This window comes from Prinia subflava, chromosome 10, assembly GCF_021018805.1.
Source record: "Prinia subflava isolate CZ2003 ecotype Zambia chromosome 10, Cam_Psub_1.2, whole genome shotgun sequence".
NCBI lineage: Eukaryota > Metazoa > Chordata > Aves > Passeriformes > Cisticolidae > Prinia > Prinia subflava.
In genome coordinates, this window is record NC_086256.1 from 28,590,327 (window position 1) to 28,608,089 (window position 17,763).

A 17,763-nucleotide genomic window follows, 5' to 3' on the forward strand; every position below is an offset into this window, starting at 1 on the left:
AGTGCTGGGTCACAGGTTGGACTCGGGTTGATCGCGGAGGTCTTTTCCAACCTAACTGATTCTGTGAACCCCTCCGTGAGCCCTGAACCGGGCGCGGCCTCAGCACAGCCCGGTGTGCGGGACTCGGGCGGGCTGCGGCAGGAGCCGGCTGCGGACCCGCCATGACAAACACCCTCCCTCAGCCCCGCTGGGGGCGGGTCCCACGGCCACGATTGGCAGCCGCATCGGCCAATCAGCGCAGCTCTCGCATCTACGATTATAGATTGACAGCTCCTTCACCCAATCAGAGGGGCGTCCGCCGCGCCTTCCTCGCCCTCACCCTTCCCTCGGCACTTCACTCAGCCGGCCCTCCCGCCGGAAGCGCAGGTGGTCGCTTCCGGGCGTTGCTAGGCAACGGGGCAGGCAGCTTCCGGGTGGCGGATGCACTTCCGGGTGCGCGGCGGCGGCACCGGCGGGGGCACCATGAGCACCATGTTCGCCGACACCCTCCTCATCGTGTTCATCTCCGTCTGCACCGCGCTGCTGGCCGAGGGTGAGCCGGGCAGGGCGCGGCGCTGCGCAGGGGGCGGCCCTGGGGACGCGGGCTGGGAAACGGGGCTCGGTGGCCCGGGGTCACCGGAACCTCCTCACGGAGAGGACAGCGGCGAGTCCCCTCCGCGAAGAGCGCTGAGCTCTGGTGCAAAGTGCTGGGAACTGGGGCTGTTCCCTCCAGGAGGGAGGATGGAGGAGGGCGGAGTGGTTTTCCCCCATAGCTGTTGTGGGAGGGATGTGAAGAAATCGCCTGACCTTGCAGTGGTGGTGGTTTAAGCTGCTTGAAAGGTGCTTTATGCCTGAGTGGTTGAAAAATGGGCAGCTTTTTCAGGAAGCGTTGGATAGGTGCTTTGGGGGAGTCCCAAGTCACAGGTTCCCTTTCTGGCATCGTGCTGTAACCCCAAAAATCCCCTTTATCCCCTCTGTCCCCAAATCTTCACCCCACACCTGCAAAACAGGCTTATCAATAAAAGTAAAAACTCAAAACTTGTTCCAGTTTTACACCTAGGGCTCGTTTCATGGTTTATTTTCCAGTTCCTTTCACATGGAGCTGGGAGTGCAGATCTGAAGGGGGGGATGGTGCAGTTTGCTGGGGCTCTGTGCTCCCGTGGCTGTGGGGTAACGGGGCTTTGCAGACACAGGGTTCAACTCCTGCCCGTGGATTTGCTCCCTGATCATTGCATCACTGCCGGAGGCTTTTCCTTCCCTGGGCACTGGCTGAGTGTTTGTTTCAGGTATAACCTGGGTGCTGGTTTATCGGACAGACAAATACAAGAGATTAAAGGCTGAAGTGGAAAAGCAGAGCAAGAAACGTGAGTACTCACCAGGGGCTTGTTTCTGTCCTTAATTCTGATCTTCTGCTGGAAGAAGCTCAACCACAAACCTCTTGCCTTGTGTAAATGGAGGACAGCAAGGGATTGGTACTGGCATCCTTTTCTCTGCACATGAGCAGCCAGTGTCTGAAATTAATGTCTGAAATAAATTCAAAGATGCAATTTCTGCCTTTCAGGGGTGAAGAGGAGAATTTGAGGTCTGCAGAAAGAAAGAACTAGGGTTGAATGATGAATACCACGAGGAAAAAGCATTTTATGCAAAGATTAAAAGTGATGATTAATGAGATTAAAAGTGATGATTAATGGTGGGGGATGAGTAAAGACAAAGCCATCATAAAAGGGTCTGAGCAATCAGCTGATGTAAAACCAAATGATCCTAATGTAAACTGGAAGCAGATAGGTTAGGAAATATTATGAAATAAGTCCCAGGTTCATTCCATAAAGAGGAGGTTTGGGAGGGGGTAAACACGGGATGAGGGAAGAAGGGAAAATGGAGCAGAGGGTGAGCAGTCAGAACATGTACATCAAATATTAAGAGAAATGGTAAGCAGGAGGGATAAGTGGACCTGTCTGCATCTGAAGCCAAGCTGCAGAGGAGAAATCCTAACCGTTTAACCTCAGCTGTGTACACCCTACCCAAGTTACAGCAGTGAGAGCCAGCACACGACAGCTGGGGCCAAAACAGAGCTGGTTTTACCTCACAAATATCTCATTGTGGTGTGTGTGCTCTTTAATGCATGAGACAACAATATTATCACATACTGCTCTTACCCAGCTCATTCCAGCCTTCCCCAGGGCAGTTTAAACAGAGGAATTAAAGGATAGTCGTGTTTGTGTCACAGCTCCGACATTAGGGGCTCTTGTCACCACGGCAGGAGCAGATGGGGACTGCAGCTCTGCCTACCTCACTTGAATCCCACCTGTCCTGTGCGTGGGATGGAATTAACCCCAGAAGAGCAAGTTAGAGAAGACCCAGCTGCAGACTTGGTGTCCTCTGGTGTTTGTGCTGTTCCATTCCAAAAGCAGTTAGCAGGGCTTAATCTCTAGGGCTTAATGATTGCTGTAAGAGTTTAATGCTGTTGGCTTTCATAGCCCTCCTGGTATCTAAGCTATCATCTGTGAAGGGAGTGATGTGAGGTTCATGCATCTCAATTAGTTTCTGATCTCCTTGTTTGATTCCCCACCCCCAACAACAACAACAAAAAAGAGGTAAAGCTGAATAAGGAGTCAGTAAAAATTCAGCTTTGCTTTTTTCCCTTCCCCTCTGGTGCTGAGGACAGCTGGCTGACCTGAGGGCTTACAACTTGCCAAGTGGACCACTTGAGCCACACCTTTCATCTGTTATCTAACACATCTGAAACAGGAAAAAACACATTTGAGACCTTTAAGCTCTCCCATGAGAGTGCTAGCGATGCTCAGGATTTGCAAAAACAAAGGGGCTGGGTAGTGTGCTTGAGCAGACATTGTTACTCCTGAATTTCATCCCTTCCTGCCCTCTCCTGCCTCGGGAGAGGCTCAGCGTTGGCTGAGGCTGCTGCAGGGATGGTTCTGGTGAATGTGGGGGTGAATGTACACGGCTGAAGGCTGTCCCTGGCATTGCTGATGTGCTGACGTGGATGTTCCTGTGCTGACAGTCCTGAGGGAATTGGGGCCGGGGGTTCCTCGGAATTGGCATAAGGTTTGATAGCACTGTGTAGGGTTTAGAGCTGGGGGGTTATGGACCAGGGATGGGCTGATGGGCTTTCCCCAGGTGGAACTAGTGTAAGGAAGGTTATGGAGACAGTGTTCTGTGAGCCCTGGGTGCCTTGTGACATCTGACACCTCCCCGGCATTCCCTAGGGACACAAGCTCCCGGTTTTCCTCCCTGCCCACCAGACATCCTCTCATTCTTTGGGAAAAGCGATAGTGTCTCACTCCCTTGCCATGGAGGGATGATGTTGAGGTGACTGGGCTGATGTGATTTTTCTGAGCAGCTGGGACTGACTCACAGGCGTTTCATAAGGCAGCTCTACAAATCCTGGTGTGGCTTGGGAGGTTGGCTGTCTTCTTTTCCTCTGGGCTTTGAAATCAGGGCTGGGAGGTCTGTGCTGAGCTGGTGCTTCACGAGGGAGGGAGCCCCAGCACTCAGGAGTCTGTGGGCTGACAGTGAGCCAAGGCTCTTTGTTGGTAGAGCAGATGTGGTACGTGCAGTTTGCATAAATGCAGACAGTTTAAAGTAAAAAAGGGATGCTCTCTGTTGTTAGACTATGGTCATACTTCATCATCCTTGCTTCCTGGAGACTCCTGTTATAAGTCTTGAATTAAAATGTCTCTTTCTTCCTGGAAAAGCCCTTTTTGCTGTCCCAGAGCCTCCTCTGCAGCTGAGCAGCACATTCACGGTGTTCCCATTTCCCTGTGCTGGCTCTGCTGGCCTGCTCTGGTGGTGGCTGGTGGCAGGTGCTGGGTGCAAGTCTGATTTGGGCTTTTAGTACCTTTGACCTTAGGATTCTGCTTTAAAGTACTGGAAATACTTCAGTGCTAATGAATTGAAGGCTGGAGAGGCTGTGGCTGCCTGCTTGGACAGCATTTCCCCTGAGAATGCCTGCCTGTGAAGAGGGGATGTAGGAGAACACAGACTTCCCTGTATTCTGCTTCCCACTGCAGATAACTGGGAGCAGAGCTTGCCACAAAGCTCTTTTCATCCCACTTGCTGAATCAAAAGCACTGATACTAATGACAAATCAGCAAGGGTCACTTGAGCCAAAATTGTCCCCAGACTGCTCAGTCCACAATGTTATGGGCTCTTGACAGAGTTCAAAATTAACCCTTTAAATATGTTTGTATCTTATCCAGGGGTTTGAATTTTTTTTTGTTATAGTTCTTAAGTGATTGGTGTAATTAGCCCTGGTAGTTGATAATTTATTGATTCTGAACATGTTCTAGTCCTACTTAGCTGCCTTTTGTGCCCCTGTTCTGCAGAGGAATAAAATGTTTTGTTTGGTGTGTGGAAAGGGAGTGGTGGTATCACTGCAGAAATGATGGAGTATCTTTTTGTTTTGCAGTGGAAAAGAAGAAGGAAACGATAACTGAATCAGCAGGCCGACAGCAGAAAAAGAAGATAGGTAAGACTGGTGCCTCAAGAATGGTGGAAAGTTGAGAAACTGATAAAAGTGATTCTCTCTTCCTTCATTTCAGGGCTATTTATTCATTTGCCTTGCTCTTCCAAGGTAGGAGATAGCCAGCCTCCTGATGGTTTTGTTCAAAGGGGTGGATCACTGAGAGGAGCAGCACCTCTTGCTGAGCTCCCTGACTTTTTCTCCCATTTTAGCTGTGATATCCATGCCTGTTACTAACTTCAGCTGTCAAAGGTCTTTGCTGCAGTGCAGGGCAGCCTGCTGGACTCTAATTGTGATTTTTGGGTCTTTTTTTGGGTCTTTTTTTCCCCCCTTCATTTGAACACTTTAGAGCTGAAGATGTTCATGTTAACTGTAACCATACTTAGATTAATTTCAGTTTTGATGAATCAATTTTGGTCAATTTTAGGCAGTGATTTATTTTCCCATTCTTTTTCATTGTCAGGTGAATTCTTTCTGTGTTAGGGTAACTCTTTAAGTACTGAACTAAGCAAGAACGGGGTAAAGAGATGTTTAAAGGTTTTGGGAGATCTGCTATCTGCAGGACTCACAACGTGCAGCAAGGCTCAGTTAAGTTGTTCCAGAGATCGTGGCAGGAACACTTCTGAGAGCTCCTGGGAGTTGGTTTCCTCATTCCTCTGTAACACCAGGTAGCTGGATTAATCATTTGATCTGTACAAAGCTTGGGAATTATAAACACATCTTCAAACAGTTCTTCCTAGGTAGAAAACCTGTTGTCGTTAGATTCCTGAAGGGACAGGAGCCAAAATGCTTCCTCTTGTGCATTTCAGTTCTTAATCTTGACTAATCCCTGCGTGGGATGAACACTGGTGGATAAAGCAACTTTGAAAGTGACCGTATGCAGATAACATTAAATAAAAAAAGTGTGACAATGACTTTTTTCAGGGCACCATCCAAGCTGTGCTTCTAGCAGACAATATTTTACTTGTGCTTGTACTAAACCAATAAACAGTAGAATCTGAGAACTTCAGATGCTCCACCAATTTTTATACACTGAAATAATCTTGTTTTGCAGATGAAAAACAAAGCACAAAGGGACAAAGAGACAAAGATCAGAACTTAGGAAACGACCACTGATTTTGTTTGCTGTGATGCTTTCTGGCCAAGCCTAAGATTCTGACACTGATTTTTTTTTGTCCCTAAGGGCAGGTTAACTTAAGTATTTCATTTGTGTTCAGGCAAAGATGAATTCTTGGTGTTTCTGAAAAATCAGACCCTAAATGTCACACTGGACTTCCAGAAAATGACTCACAGCTGTTAAATGGTTTTGAAAATCTCTGATCTCAGTAACTTACTGGATGTCAAATCATTCTGCAAGATGGGGCATTGTTGTCACAGCAAATCTACTTGTGCTGGAGTTCTTCCAAGTTCTACCATTTTAGTTAACAAAAAGCAAATATTGAGCTGGGGCTCTATGGATAAGTAACAGCTGTGGTACAGACCTGCCTCAGTTGCCATCTGTTCCTTGCACAGAATAAGACAGGAGGTGTGTGGATGATATTACTTGGTTTCATAAGGGATGAATCATGCATGTGCACAAGGAGGCACGGGAAAGTTGCTTGGGGAGGCTTAATGTGGTGTTTCCTACTTAAAAAGCTTTATTTTTAGCTGTAAAATGAACCGATTGTCACATTGTCTAAATCACCTTGGGCACTGCTGGGACAGGACACCTTTAGCATTGCTGTAACCTTGTGTCATTTCAGTTTAAAGAGATGATTTGTTAGCTTAAACCTAGCTACTGCTTTCTGTGTCCATGTGCTTCTGGAAGAAAAGACAGTGACATTCCCAGGAGTCCACACAAGTGCTGGATGGACAGCAAAACTAAAACAAAATAAAAACCCCCAGTCCTGGCAAATCTCTGTCCCTGTACTCACATGGTTTGTGGTCCAGTGAGCAGAGTAAGATGATTTTGGACTCCAGAGAGCTGCTTGTTAACCCAGTCCTCTTTCTCTGTGCCTTTACCCAACTCTAAACTACGCAGCAAAGTGCTTAACAGGCTGTTTATGTGTAATTTGGGCAGATGTAGACCATTTGTATAACTTGGTAGATCACCCAGAACATGTTCATTTTGAACTTGTGGAAATGGGTGAGACAGATCAGATATACTGGGCAGCCAGAGCTGTGTTCTTTCCTCTGTGTAACCTTTAGCCCACCTAAATAGATGCTTACTTATGCAGCAGAGGGGAAAAAACAAGTGTTTGTGCCAAATGTGATTCCTGAAGAGCTGGCCTGTGGTTGCTGAAATGTCCCAGGACACCGCTTTCCACCTGGCTCAGGAAGCAGGTGTCTGGAAGGTTCCTGCCATGGGGGTGGTTTGTAGAGCAAGTGGAAATAGCAGAGAGGGTTCTAAGGAATTGGGTAGGGGTATTGCTGTTGCTTTTCATGACACTGACTGTGAGTCCCTGTGCTTAGCAGGGCTTGGGAGAGAATTGTGGAGCTTCTGAGCTGTGGGCCTCTTGTACTGAAACTTCAGCAGGGATCCCTTGCAATTTCCCTGCTGGATAGCCCTTGGCAGTCCCTCTGCATCCTCCCCTCTCCACTCCTGCTGTTCTTTGGCTGTTCTTCATCACCCACATCCTCACTTCAGCTGCCTGTTGCTTCCCAGGCCTGGCTGCCCCTGTGGATCCTCGGTCTGAGAGGAGCACAAGGCTTGATGGGGCCAAGGGACAGGAAAGGTGACAGAGGGTGGATAATGCTGAGGGCCAGAGCAGCCTTCCAGTGAGGGACATGGAAAATGCCCTCTTGGAAATCTGAGTATCTTTGAAGTCTGTGGTGATTTAAGGACAGACTGAATTTCCAAAATATTTCCTGCAAAGCACAGTTATACACACACTACTGAATTTCATGTAGGAAATCTCTTTCCTCTTTAGAGAATCTCCTAGGTGTGAGAAAGGTGGAAAAATCATTACTAAGCCCAGCAAGATTTTGGTGTTGCTGAGGTGCAGCTCACAGCTCTATGCATGGTTTTCTCTTTTGAGAAAAGGAAATCCTTACTTATTCAATGTATCTATCATAGTGTGCAGCAAATTGATCACTGCTCCCTTTGGCAGAGGGGCACTGTTTTTGTTTCCTGGCAGCAGTGCTCATGCTCCTGTGTAAGTTGGTTGAGTTAGCAAATCTGACATTGGGTGCATTTCTTTCAGAAGTGCTGAATGTGTAATTCCAGCTGCCTCCTCTCTTTGTGCCTGACTTGCTGCATGTTGTGGTGGAGAAGCAGTTGGCTATGGACAGTTTTTCACTTTCTACTGTCTGGCAAAGAGAGCTGGAGTTGATTTTGGAAGTGTTATTTGTTTGGAGAGCCAAAGAGGTTAAGTTTTCCTGGAAATGAAAACACTCTGGTTTCTAGGTTGACATAAGTGATTATAACTGTTGTTTTTGTCTTTCCAGAGAGACAAGAAGAGAAACTGAAGAATAACAACAGGGACTTGTCAATGGTATGACAATTTAAAGCCAGTTCCCAACTGCTGAAGATTTCAGTCAGTTTTCCAACAGAAAGACGTTGTTCAATTGGCAGACAAAGCTGCTTTTCCTCTGGAAAGGTCCTTCTGGATTTTCTCTAATAACTACAGATTTTAGTATGGGCCACAGAGTTACTGCCTCATCTCATGCCAAACCTTAGCTTTTTTTTTTCCCAAACATTAGATTTTCATCTTTGTAAGTCTCCATGATGTTTTTCAAAGTAGAAATAATTCCTGTGGCTTCCCATAACTTTGGTCATTGTAATGATCCCCAGCTGGGAATCCCCCTGGTGGGTTTTATAAGCTTAAGGAAAATACAAAACCAGGCTGTGCAAGGTGACAGGACAATTCCTGAACACTTTTTGGTTTTGTCTCCCTGAAGCAGCACTTCCCATCAGTGGCCCACTCTGCTGCTGCCCTGGTACCCAGTCTCTTTGGGGCTTCTCCAGTCACTTTTACAACCCCTCTGTCTCCTGGGTCATCCTTTTCCGCTGTTGATCTCAGTGATCTGTACAAAGCCTGTTTTTAAGGGTGTGAGCTCATAATACCTCAGTTTTTGGGCCTGTTTTAAGTATCTCTGACCTTTCTGCTTGCAGGTTCGGATGAAATCCATGTTTGCCATCGGCTTCTGCTTCACTGCCTTGATGGGAATGTTCAACTCCATGTAAGTATCAACTTCCTGGATTTTTTTCTGAGATTTTTATGGTGAATGTATTTTCCACCTTCCCTTCATCACTTGAAGAGTTAAGAGTGACACTGTCCAGCCAAGAACCATAAATAAATAAATGGATCCATATTTCATATCAAGATGTGGTGGTTTGGTCGTCACATGCACATTCTGCTCGAGAGGGAACATTGAGTGCTGAACAGCCAAACTGAACAAATTGCATTCAGTCTAGACATGGCTCTGATATCTTTTCTGGGGATGGGAACATCCTGGTTAGGGCAGGTTTGGTGCATGTCAGGCAAACATCTTCAGTCTTCAGCTGCTTTGGCATTGCTGAAATGGTGGGACCAAAGAATGCTCTTGCAAACAAAACTGGGTCAGCTCCCTTCCCCTTGGAAATGAGCTGTAATTGCACAGTTTGTTGTTGCCCTACTTGAGGTAATCAGAGTCCAGATATAAACAGGTCCAGGCACGGGCTCCAAGCTTCATTAGTTTTAAAAGTGACCTGGGATAGGTGTAGTTTGAAAAAAACAAACAAACAAGAAACCCCAGACTGGTTTGCAGGGTTATAGACAGCTTTGTTTCAGATATGCAAATCTGAAAGGCTGTGCTTGGCTTTTAAAACTTGACTCACTTGAAATTATGAACTGTTGGCTGTTAAATCTGAAGATGACATGAATATTGTTAGGATAACCTTTAGGAGGCTGCTTGATATCTGGGCAATATCCTTGCCCTGCAAACAGGAATTTACATTCTTGGGCACCAAAGCCTTTGGCTTCTGTGCTGGCAGTCCCCAGGATACAATCAATTGTTATTTTACTGGAGATCTGTGGGTGGATAAATTGCAAACATGGGGTAGCATAATAACAGAAGTGCCACTGTGTGGATCCTTTATTTATTCAGCTTAGTCAGACTTCAGCACTGAGCATTCTGAGCAGAGCAAAGCAACCCAGCACTGCAGGATTTTAAAATTTGGGTATAGTCTTGAGTCAGTGATGTCTCATTTCACTGCAGCCCTGAGCAGGGCTGGAGGTGCATCATGAGCAACGAGGGGTCTGAAGGGGCATTTGTAGGGGTCATTTGAAACACCCAAGTGCTTGCCTTGCTCTTCAGGTACAGTACAAACACCAGCTCCTGCCCCTGAAGCAAACTGAAAAACAAACTAAAAATGCTTTACCCCACTGTGCCCTCCTAGAGGGGGAAGAGGCAGTTGCTCTGAGTATTCTGTGAGTAACAAGTGCTACAGAACTGTAAGTTTGTTAGGAACTTTAGGAAGGCGTTGATTTAGGTTAAATTCTATATGGCTCCTCCTTCCATATTTATTAACTTAAAAAAATAAAATAAAAAGGTAGAAGAAACCAATAAACTTCTACCAAGTTTACTTGTCTTGGTCCTCTCTTGAGGATTCCTACCCAGAGAGACCACACTACTGAACAAAGAACTGATGTGAATTTGGGTGTATCTTTTATTTAACTGCCTCTTTAGAGGGAATCTGAGCAGCAGGAGTATCCATGGAGACATTGTGGGTGTGGTAGGAAAAGAAGGAAAAGGGTGGCTGACACCTGCAGTGGCTGTGGCCACATTTGCTGCTTTTCCTGTTCTTGAATGAGTGCTGGGAAAAAAGGAGCAGGAGTTGTGTGGAAGCAGCACCCTTTGCACAGGTACATGGCAGATGCTGCTGCTCTGTCTGAGCACTTCACCATTGCCAGCTGCCCCCTAAGCCAAACTGGAAATCACTGGGATGATCAGCAGTACTGGGGCAGCAGGTGGGATGTGGTGGAAGGATGTGGAAGTGTCAGCAAGGCTGGTTTAAACCCAAAGAGCAGAATGCTGTGCCCAGGACAAACAGCTGAGTGACTGTTCTGGCCTAAAAGGTTCACTATGGCAGCGAGATCTGCAGCAGCAGTGGCCTCCAAGCTGCCAGGGATTTCACCTGGGGCAGAAATTACCTCCTGTGTGTCTCAATTTTCTCTTGCCAGGAACTTTTTCATGCAATCACTTCCCTGCCCTACTCTAAGAGTTGTGCATTCCGGTACCTCTTGATAGCTGTGAAACCTGCTGGAATTAAGAGCAAGTACCTCAGGGTGCTGCTGCTGAAGTACTTGTCATTCTCACAGCAGGAATAACGCAGAATTTTAAGCCACTGGGGGATGTTCCAGGGAGATAAACATCCGTTCCGAGCTCTTTTGCCAAAGTGCCTGTGAGATGTAAACAAAGTTGGCGTGTGTTTGAGCCGTGGCTGTGTGAATGCATCTCCACAGGAAAGAAGGCTCATTTAGGATCTCTTGAAACAAGAAACACCTGTTCAAAAATCAGCACATGCAGAGAAAATAACATCCAAATATGCACATGCTGATGAGGCATCATACACATCTACATCAAAAGATTGGGTCGACTGTCTGGCTTGGGAGAAATCTTTGCGAACTGGCCAAAATTCACACTCTGCCTGATGCCCTGGAATGTGGGCCTGGAGGGATTCCAGGAGCAGGACATGCTGCTGGGAATGTGCGGTATCATCCTGCCTCTGCACTGCCTGCATCTCCACAGCTAATGCAGAGGAACTGGGGCTATCAAGGGTTCTGTTGATGGCTCTCTGGTGCATCCTGAGGAGCAGAGCTGCTCCGGGGAAGCAAAAGGTGTCTTTGATTTATGCTCTGGTTTAAAAAGTGCTGCTTTGCTTGAAGCAAAGGGTCTGTCTTGTTGCAGTAACTGCAGTACAGCAGGGTGACAGTCGTTCATCTTTTATTGAAGTGCTGACTGTCTTCTGGGAAGTGATCTGCTAAATCTGACTTAGAAATAAAAGGCACCAGAAAACTGCAAAACACCAAGATTTCACGAACAAGCAGCTTGTCCAGCTGATCACTTAAATCACTAGGAAACACTTGGATTATGGTAAAAGTGTTCCTGAGGGAATCCTGCCCTGTGGGGGGCTTGGAGTGAGAGATGTCTTCATCCTCCTTGGTGTAGTGTATGGAGAGGGACTGGAGAAGAGAGCAAGGCCTTTTGGCCTTGCGTGTGCTCTTACCTGCTCTGGTGGCCTGTTGAAGATGCTCACTTGTTCTTTCTGTATCCAAAAGCTCTTCTGCTGTCTCCAGTGGTGATCCAGTGCTCTCTTTTCCAGATTTGACGGCCGAGTGGTGGCAAAGCTTCCCTTTATCCCCCTCTCGTACATCCAAGGTCTCTCCCACCGCAACCTCCTGGGTGAGGATTACACTGACTGCTCCTTCATCTTCCTCTACATTCTCTGCACCATGTCAATCAGACAGGTGAGTACACCTTCCCTGGAGCAGGGAAAGCATATCCTCATCCAGGAAGAGGAGTATTGCACGCATAATCTTAGATCTGATTGGGGTTTCTGTGTTTGTCTTCATTCCTGTGCCTCATATTCAAAGCAGTTCTAGGTTGGGATCATTAAAACAGTCACTGTCCTGGGTGGGCCTGGAAGACTTGGCTGGAGGCTTGCACCAGGGCTCTGGGGCAGAGTTGGCAGAAATGGGTTCCTGACTTGGGTGATAATTTCATGGATTGCCATACCGAGAGATTGTCTCCATCAGAAGCTGATCTAAATCCTGCTCCCTAGTAATTACAACTTTGACAGCAATGCGTGCATCTTTACAAACAGCAGCATCTTTAGGGGGAACTTCCTGGGTGGCTTGCAGATCTATGAAAGCTTCATCAATCCGTAAAGTTTCTAGAAAAGTGAGGAAAGAGTTAAAGCTGCTTTTTTGGGTTTGTCCTTCCTGTTTTTGCTGGCTGCCTGATTTTTTGCAGAGTCCTAAGAACTGAACCTTTGGTGTCAAGTCTCTGCCAGCATTAGGGACATGACACAGAGAGGGGGTCTGGTATGGAAGCCAAGAGGAGGCTCCACAGACCTCTCCAGCAAAGCTCCATAGTCCCATCTTTTGGAAGAGGAGGAGCATATCAGTGAGGATAAGGGACCTGTTCAGGAGGGTTCACTGGCAGCTCAAGTGGCTGGTGAGGACAAGAGGGCCTTCTCAGTGCAACGAGAAGTCTGTTTTGTTTTCCACTTTCCCCACAGGGTGCTGGGGATAAGTTAATATACTCAGGATGAATGCTGGTGCAGCTAGCTGCAAATTAGCTTCTCTTCTGTATTTATATTTCCCTTTTCTTTGATTCACTTCCTGAATTCTCGCTGCTTTTCTCCTGCTGTGTAATGCCAGGGGTTGGGCTGAGCTTGATGCAGCAGCTCCATAACACAGAGTTCCTCTAGTCACAAAGTGCATGCTGGTGGATGGAATTCTCCACAGCCCTTTGTAGTGGGTGCTTGTGCTGAAATGGATCCCAGTCTGGTCCTGTGCAAAAGCAGACCATGACTTGTAGAATCATTTATGCTGAAAGGATCACCTGGGGTTCATCTGGGCACTCCAAGCAGGCCCAGCTTCACCAGAGGCCAGGCAGGGCCTTCCTCACTGTCTTTGCTGCAAGACAAACTTTCACTTCCCAGTGACTAGAGCAGGGTTTGCTGCTTTGAAAGCACTCAGACATACTGAGCTCTTAGGATCATCTTCCAGAATCCCTGGGATGCTGTGGTCTGATCCTGTTCCTTCAGGCAACCTTGGCTGCTGCTGCTCTGCCTTACCTGTTACATGGAAAGTCCTTTCTTTTCAGTGTTGCAGATGATGATAAGAAACCAAATAGCACCTCCAGCAAGATTTTTCTGCACCCATTCGGTTGATTGGGGAACTCTCTTGCTGAAAAATCCCTCATTTTTTTTGTCCATAAATATAATTCCTGTGGTTAATTGTAATGCTGGGGATTTCCTGATGTTTCATAGGGTGAAATTGGTGGGCAGTATGAACTGAGGGGCAGAAATGCCAAGCTCTTTGCAGTGGGTTGAGCTTTCCATGAAACTTCTGGGAAAAAATTGCCCTTGTGCTTTAGAGTTCCTGCTGATGTCCTTGTGGAGGAGGAGAGTGAGTTTATTGCTTTGGAGAAGGGTGTGAGACTGCAATCTTTACAGTGCTGCCTTACCTACGTGATCATGGTTAACAATTCCTGCACTTCTCCAGCTGTCAGGCAGCTCAGCTGCTTCCTCCTTGCTAGAGAGGGAAGGGCAGGGACACCTCAGTTTGCACAAGAGGTCAGAACTGAAGCTGTGATTGCTGCTGGCATCCTGCTCTTGGTTTTATTGCTATTTGAAAGAACCTAGGTGATAACAGCATTGGGAAGAGGACTTCAGAGCTGTGACAGGCCGGGAGAGAGGGCAGGAAAGTAATTAAGGGCTTAAAATGGTGCCAAAGACCTGCACTTTGTGCTTTCAGTGACCTTGGAGGTGAAGGCTTTGTGATCCTTTGTATTTCACTGCGTGCAGAAGGGGAAATCTTGCAAGGTCGGCTTCAAAACAGGTGCTGGCCCAGGGGAGCACGAGTGGTGTGGGAGTTGGTGTCTGGCTTGATGCTGCTGATACAAGAGGAGGAGTGGAGATGTACCAAAAAATCAGGGAAAAGGCTGTGAACAAACCAAGGAGACTATAGTCCCTCAGTCTTCCCTTAAATCCTGGAGCTGCCTGTGAAACCATCAAAGACAGGGAAGAGAGATGTTCCTGTGGAGCTCAGAGGTAGAGCAGGAACTCGGGTGTGTGTGAAAAAACAGCAACCTGGTGGGAAATGCAGGGGAGTCTGCGGGGGTGGGAGACTGCCTGGGCGGTGATTAAAGTGACATTAGTGGGACAGGCAGGAGCAGCATCAGGGACTCTCTTCATGTGGGGGTGATAAACTCTTCAAACACCGACTGGGAAGCTTGGCTGCCTGTGACCTGGCCAGCATCTCCCAAAATAGTCACCTCGCAGTGAGTAACTTCCTTTGCGCCGTTCCCAGCTCTCCCTGGCACGTAAATCCTGTCCCCTAGTTCCTCCTGCTTTCCTGTTTGGAGAGAGGAGGGTTGCTGGGAGAGGCCTTCCAAGGGTCCTTGAGCTGTTGGGTTTTCAGCTGGGAAAGTCTGCTGCTGGGCTGGGTGGGAGGTGCAGTGTCAGGGTTACATCCTCTGTCGCTGCTCCTGCTTCTGAGCTCGCAGCCTTCACCTGTGCTCTTTGGGAAGAGGGATACGCTGCTGTTCCTGGGGTGTTTGCTGCTCTTCACTTCCTTTTCACACACATCTGAACTCTAGATTAGGCTGCTTCTCACCGAAATCTGTTCCCAGGGGGAAGGGGAGCCAGCAATTATCCCTACTGCCAGGACTGCACTTTCCCACAGAGCCCGGTCTTAGGCCAGGGAGCCACCTGCTGCCTTGTCTGAGGTCCCTTCTGGGTTTGAAGACCAAAGCAGGAGCAGCTCCTGTGCTTCCTGCAGTCATTTGAGGAAAGATCAGAGCTCAGATGAGGGATTTGAATCCCTGGATCTTATTCTTCCCTCCCTACTCCTGAGGGTGATGGTTGTGGTTGTGTTGGAAGTAGACTCTACAGATTTCCTTGTCCAATGCAACCCACAGCAGATGGGACAAGGCTTCTGCTGGACCTTGCCCCATCTTTGGTGTTTCCAGGTGTAGATTTCAGGATTGCTGTCCAGCAAAATGTGCTTTGGAGCTAGTGTGCCGTGCTTTCTGCCTTCCAGAGCAGGGGGGACTGCATGGAAGAGGAACGCTGGACAGTGTCTGTAGTCTGGAATTCAGACAGACAGACAGACTGTCGTCTCCCTTCCTCTTCAAGGAGCTGGAATAAACTTTAGCACCACAGTTCTCCTCTCACTCCCTGCTGAAAGGAACGGGGAGGAGGCAGTGCACTCTTCCGTGGTGCCATGGATCCCTGCTGGATCTCTGCTCGGCAGGAGCCGCTAGGAAGCTGACAGGACACCGGTCCTGCGGGCTGCTGGCTCTGCAGCACCCTCTGGCGTGCTTGGGCTGTCCCTTGGCTGCTCCTTTGCTCCTTTCTGTCTGTGCCTCGATCGAAGAAACACTGAACAGCAAGGAGTTAATGCTCTCATACATACTCAGTTGTTGAACATCAACCAGTGCCTGGTTTATGTATGCCGTGGACTAAACCTGGTGTAATTCCTCTTCATGTGTTCCTTGTGTGTGGGCTGAAACCTTCCTTTTCATCATCTCCAGCTGGAATGAATCCCGATTTTATTTTATTTTATTTTATTTTATTTTATTTTATTTTATTTTATTTTATTTTATTTTATTTTATTTTATTTTATTTTATTTTATTTTATTTTAATTTTTTTAGCTGCTGTGGAATTGCAAAACTATCTGCCTTTTTTTTTTCTTTTTTCTTCTCTCTTTTTTTTTTTTTTTTTAATTTATTCTCCTTCCACGATAAAAAAGTTCAAGAGCTCAGTGACCTTGCTGTCTGACCTATCCTGACAGTTCTTTTGGAGAGGACACTCAGGCTTGAAGAGAATCCTTCCTCCTTTTGTTGTCTCGATAGCCAGCACTCAGGTGGTGACACAGGGAGGACACAGTTGGTTTTTTTCTTTCCCCTGCATCTCAGATATCTCTGTTTTGCCAGCATTGCAAAAGCAGCATCTTGAGCTGGAGTTCCTTACAGTGAAGGATGAAACTGAAAGAACTGATGGCTCTTTGTAGTTGCAATTTAAAAGAAATTTCACAAAAATCAAGAAAAACACTCAAATTTAAATGTTTTGCTGTGATTTTTTTGGCTTACGCCTGTCTCTGCTAATTAATTCTTCCCCTGTCAGTTGTTTTCCACTGAAGCACCCCGCTCGGATGCAGATGAGGTCATTCCCAGTGGTCAGGTTTTGGGGTTTGCTCCATATGTCCTGTTGTCCTGCATGTCGCCAGTGCCCCATTGTTCTGTGTGCAGCACTGGCATTCATGTTAATTCTGGGACTAAGCTCCTGACTTGCCCTTGGCACACGCTCTGGTTGCCATGCTGCTGTCCCAAATTCCAGCTGCATTAGGAGACTCCAGCTCCCCTGCCACCACCAGCAGTGCTTCTGGAATTTGGGAGAACCGAGGGCTGCAGGGGTCTGCCCGGGAGCAGGCCCTGGGAACCTGCCCTGCAGTTAAATTGCAATGGGATTTTATGTAAACAGTGTGTGTAAATGCAGCTGACTGTGGAGTGTGTAGCTAAAAACAGGAAAGAATCCTCTTCCAAAATATGGATTTGGTGTTCAGAGGCTTTTGTCGAGGTGGGGAAGAATGGCCCAGCCATTCTTGTCTGGCTCCATGCTGAGCTGTTTTGAACATAAAGGGAGAGAGGTTCAATATACAGTAGCCACATGGATTAAGGCTGTGTGGGTGAGAACCTGAATCTGTTGAAACAAGTGGGGAGGTTTTACTTGTGCTACTGGAGAGAATCCAGCAGAGGCCACAGAGATGCTTTGGGGTCTGGAACATCTATGCTGAGGAGAGACTACAGGAGCTGGGCCTGTTTAGTTCAAAGAGAAGAAGGAGATCTCATCGTATGAATGTCTCAAAGGTGGGTTTCAAGAGGATGGTGCCAAACTCTTCAGTGGTGCCCAGCAACAGGATGAGGAGCAGTGGCTGTGAACTAAACAAGAAGTTCCACCTCAACGTGAGGAAGAATTCCTTTTCATTGAGGCTGGCAGAGCACTGGAACAGCTGCCCAGGGGGGGTGTGGAGTCTCCCTCTCCTGAGCCATTCCAAACCTACCTGGAGGTGTTCCTGTCACCTGCTCCAGGTGACCCTGCCTTGGCTGGGAGGGGTTGCACTGGATGATTTCCAGAGGTTCCTTCCACCCCCAGCTATTCTGTGAGCAGTGTCAGGATTTCTTCCTCTTCATTTCCCTTGCCTTACCCTGACCTACCTTGCTCTTTGTTGTTGTTCTTGCAGAACATCCAGAAGATGCTGGGCCTTGCTCCTTCCCGGGCTGCCACCAAGCAGGCAGGAGGCTTCCTCGGCCCCCCACCCCAGGCAGGGAAGTTCTCCTGAAGCGCAGCCCTCACGGGAAGCCTGACCAGTGCAACAAGACTGCCTTGGGGAGGAACGAGACGGGATTCTGCGTGAGGCATCACCTGCCCACACACAGGCTATGCAGTACGAAACCATCATCCATTTGGAGTATTCCACCAGCAGTTGTTCGTTCATCCAACCAAGAAACTTCTCTTGGAAGATAACGCGACCTTTGTTTCTGAGTAATAAACGGCATGGGCATGTTAATTTATGTTAACAATGTCTCTTAATTGGGCGACGGGGAGCGG

At 47.5% G+C, this 17,763-nt stretch overlaps 1 protein-coding gene across 1 annotated transcript; it reads left to right on the plus strand.

Annotated features, from left to right (window-relative positions):
* The first annotated feature begins 377 nt into the window (after window positions 1-377).
* TMCO1 (transmembrane and coiled-coil domains 1) lies at window positions 378-17,722 on the plus strand. The gene is made up of 7 exons (XM_063406631.1): window positions 378-532; window positions 1,266-1,343; window positions 4,406-4,465; window positions 7,886-7,932; window positions 8,553-8,620; window positions 11,745-11,889; window positions 17,396-17,722. Exons 1-7 carry the CDS (start codon window positions 421-423, stop codon window positions 17,492-17,494), a joined length of 609 nt encoding a protein of 202 aa, XP_063262701.1. The 5' UTR covers window positions 378-420; the 3' UTR covers window positions 17,495-17,722.
* Window positions 17,723-17,763: the final 41 nt, after the last annotated feature.